The sequence below is a fragment of the Gorilla gorilla genome, chromosome 8 (assembly GCF_029281585.2).
Source record: "Gorilla gorilla gorilla isolate KB3781 chromosome 8, NHGRI_mGorGor1-v2.1_pri, whole genome shotgun sequence".
NCBI classification, from domain to species: Eukaryota; Metazoa; Chordata; class Mammalia; order Primates; family Hominidae; genus Gorilla; species Gorilla gorilla.
In genome coordinates, this window is record NC_073232.2 from 14,482,577 (window position 1) to 14,485,876 (window position 3,300).

Consider the following 3,300-nt stretch of genomic DNA (forward strand, 5'->3'; position numbering starts at 1 on the left):
ATTCCCACAGGTGAAGCGCCTGCTCCTGCCTCTCTGGGGGTCATGTCTCCAGGCCCCCTGGGAGTGGGAGCCGAGTCTGTGCTGTGAACACCCCACCATCCCCCTGAGCGGGTCTCCTCTGGGAGAGGCCGCTCCACAGCCCCAGCTCCATGCTGCCCGGAGCTCCTGGGGCAATGTGGACCAGAGTATGATAGTGGGACTTCCTGGCTGAGCCCTTCAAGGTCTCCTTTGTCTCTCCTCCTTGTCCCCTCCTTCACAGGCCTGCAGCCCCACTGATCATCTTCCAGCCCTTGGCCCTGCCATGGCCACTCTGGCCTAGACAGCTGCTTCTCAGCAGGAGGTCTGTCCTTGACTAGGCTGAAAGGTGACCTCGGGGTCCTGTCCATCACCACCTTGTTTGTCCATCAGCATTTATCAATAATTCCTAGTTACCTTGTTTGCATTCCTCGATTAGTTTACCTGCAAACTAGCTTTCTTGCTAGTTAACCTCACAAGGACTGGGGGTGGCTTGCCGGTCCCACTGTGTTCCCAGCTTCCAGAGTGACACTGCACCTAGTAGGCACTCAATAAATATCTGTGAAAGGGTGGATGAGTGAATGGGTTGGAGGAAACCCCTCCCTATTCATGTCCATTCTGAAGATAAGAAAACTCGCTGCTTCTACCTGAAGGGAAAACCTTCCTCCTCCAAAAACCCTCCTGTTCTATATAAGGCTTTAGAAACCAAAGGCAAAGAAGTTTCTTTCATCTGCCTTTCATCCTGCAAAAAGCCCTCCACTCAAGGGAAGAAAGGGCACTGGAGTTTATTGAGTGGCAGACAGGCGGCAGGTGGGAGACGGGGAGGGAGGAGAGAAAGGGAAATTCAGGAGGAAGGAGTCCAGCGTGGATTGCTCCAAAACTCGCCCACCACGCCCTGACTGCAGGTGTGATTCGGGGGCCCCCGTGGCTCTGCTGGGTCCGGGTGCAAGCAGGCACAGAGGTGCTGGCGTCAGCTCGATTCGCAGGCCCTGGACTCCTGTCTAAACAGGACAGGCCCGGGCAACCGCAGGGCAGGGGCGTCTGCCAATGATGGGGGAGGACTCTGCTGCTTCTTAAGCTCCAGCGTCTCAAGCCAGGGCGAGACAGCCCGCCGGCCGCCCGGATCTCCACCTGCCACCCCAGAGCTGGGACAGCAGCCGGGCTGCGGCACTGGGAGGGAGACCCCACCGTGGCCTCTTCTGCCACCCACGCCCCCACCCCTGGCATGGCCGACCAGCTGACTGAGGAGCAGGTCACAGAATTCAAGGAGGCCTTCTCCCTGTTTGACAAGGATGGGGACGGCTGCATCACCACCCGCGAGCTGGGCACGGTCATGCGGTCCCTGGGCCAGAACCCCACGGAGGCCGAGCTGCGGGACATGATGAGTGAGATCGACCGGGACGGCAACGGCACCGTGGACTTCCCCGAGTTCCTGGGCATGATGGCCAGGAAGATGAAGGACACGGACAACGAGGAAGAGATCCGCGAGGCCTTCCGCGTGTTCGACAAGGACGGCAACGGCTTCGTCAGCGCCGCCGAGCTGCGACACGTCATGACCCGGCTGGGGGAGAAGCTGAGTGACGAGGAGGTGGACGAGATGATCCGGGCCGCGGACACGGACGGAGACGGACAGGTGAACTACGAGGAGTTTGTCCGTGTGCTGGTGTCCAAGTGAGGCCGGCGCCCACCATGCTCCTGGGCGCCCACGCGGCCCACAGGGCAAGAACCCCGGGCCTCCCGCCTCCTCCCCCATCCCCCTGCCTCTCCTGGGCACTGTGGCTTCCTCCTGCGCCTGGTTGATTCAGCCCACCTCTCTGCATCCCGCTTCCCGCATCTCTTCTCTGCTCTCCTGCCGACCTTCCCACCTGCTCATCTGAATGACATGGAACGCTCCCACTCCAGGCAAACCGTGAAGCCCTCCCCACTCGGGAGAAGCAGAGCTGACCTTAGGACCGAGCACCAGGGCAGGTTGCGCTGACTCTGCGGCCCTCCAGGACGGACACCGGGTGACCCCTTAGGGCACCCAGGCAAGATCCCTAACAGGCACCCAATGCCCAGGCCAGGGGGGCTGCAGCCCTCAGCCCCCGCCAGGATTCCCGGAGGCTCCTGGACTGGAAGCTCCCTCCGCGGTCGGATTCTGGAGGGTGGGAGGCATCTTGGCCTGCAGTAAGCGGTGCTGACGGGGACTCTGGCCACAGAGGTCAGGCCTCCTGAAAACGGCACTGCCTTCCACGCTGCCCCAGCTTGCCCCATTCCTTGTCTGCCAACCCACCGTGATTCATCTTCTGAAGCTGGGAGTGAAACTGGGTCAGCTGTAACCTGTTCCTATTCATCTGGAAGGAGGGAGGCTTGGATGAGAGGGGGATGAGAGCTGCAGGGAAATAAATGAGATATTCGTCCTTATTTCATTTCCTTTTTTTTGGTTTCCATGGAAATGATCCTTGTTAAATTCAGGGTTGAAACAAGGCAGGAATCTCGATTTTTGTGCTTTTTGAAAATGCAATGAATTCCTATACGGGGGAGCGGGGAAGGTGCCTCAGAGAGAGAGAAGTCTGGATGAGGGAAATATTGAATATTCTCAATCAAATGGATACGCTGGCAGCAAAGAGTGGTTAAAAGTCCATCAGGACTTGCAAGACCTGAGTCCATTACGTTGAGAAGGGACCTGCTGATTGCTTTGATTCCCCCTGGCAAGTGCTCCCTGGTTGTGAAGTGCCAGGCACTAGAGATGGTGAGGGGCTGGGGGGCAGTTGGGCACACACAGTGTAAGAGCAGTTCAGAGCCGTTAGTCCTGCACTAGCCCTGCAAGCGGCTGGCAACACCTAGAGAAGGTCGAAGGGGCCCTGCCAGAGATCCCTTCAATTCTAAAGGGAGTTACGTTTTGCGGGATGGGCACTAGACGGAGCTCATCAGAAAAGGCCATGGTGGATGTATCCTCTCTCCCTGACACCCCACCCCCACCCACCACCACCCAGTGTTTCCTCCTTTGTAAAACAAAGAGCTGGGCCCCAGCCCCGGCCTTGCCATCATCACTGCACCACTGGGACCTCCAGGATGACAGGACCCTCATGCCACCTGCTTGGGCTCAGGGCACCGTCAAGCACTTGGCCTGCATAGACAATTGGCACCTCCCTATGGGGCAGCCACTATTATTACCTTCCTCATCTTACAAACGAGGAAGTGGAGACACAGAGGGCTTTAGAAAGCAGCCCTGGGTCCCACCAGTGGGTAAGAGGCAGACCTGGGATTTCAGTCAGGTCTGTGCCCTGACCACTCAGCTACAGG

At 58.4% G+C, this 3,300-nt stretch overlaps 1 protein-coding gene across 1 annotated transcript; it reads left to right on the plus strand.

Moving 5' to 3' along the window:
• The first annotated feature begins 1,104 nt into the window (after window positions 1–1,104).
• Window positions 1,105–2,923, plus strand: CALML3 (calmodulin like 3). Its single transcript, XM_004049015.5, has one exon. The coding sequence runs from the start codon at window positions 1,241–1,243 to the stop codon at window positions 1,688–1,690; it is 450 nt and encodes a 149-aa protein (XP_004049063.1). The 5' UTR covers window positions 1,105–1,240; the 3' UTR covers window positions 1,691–2,923.
• The last annotated feature ends 377 nt before the right edge of the window (window positions 2,924–3,300 follow it).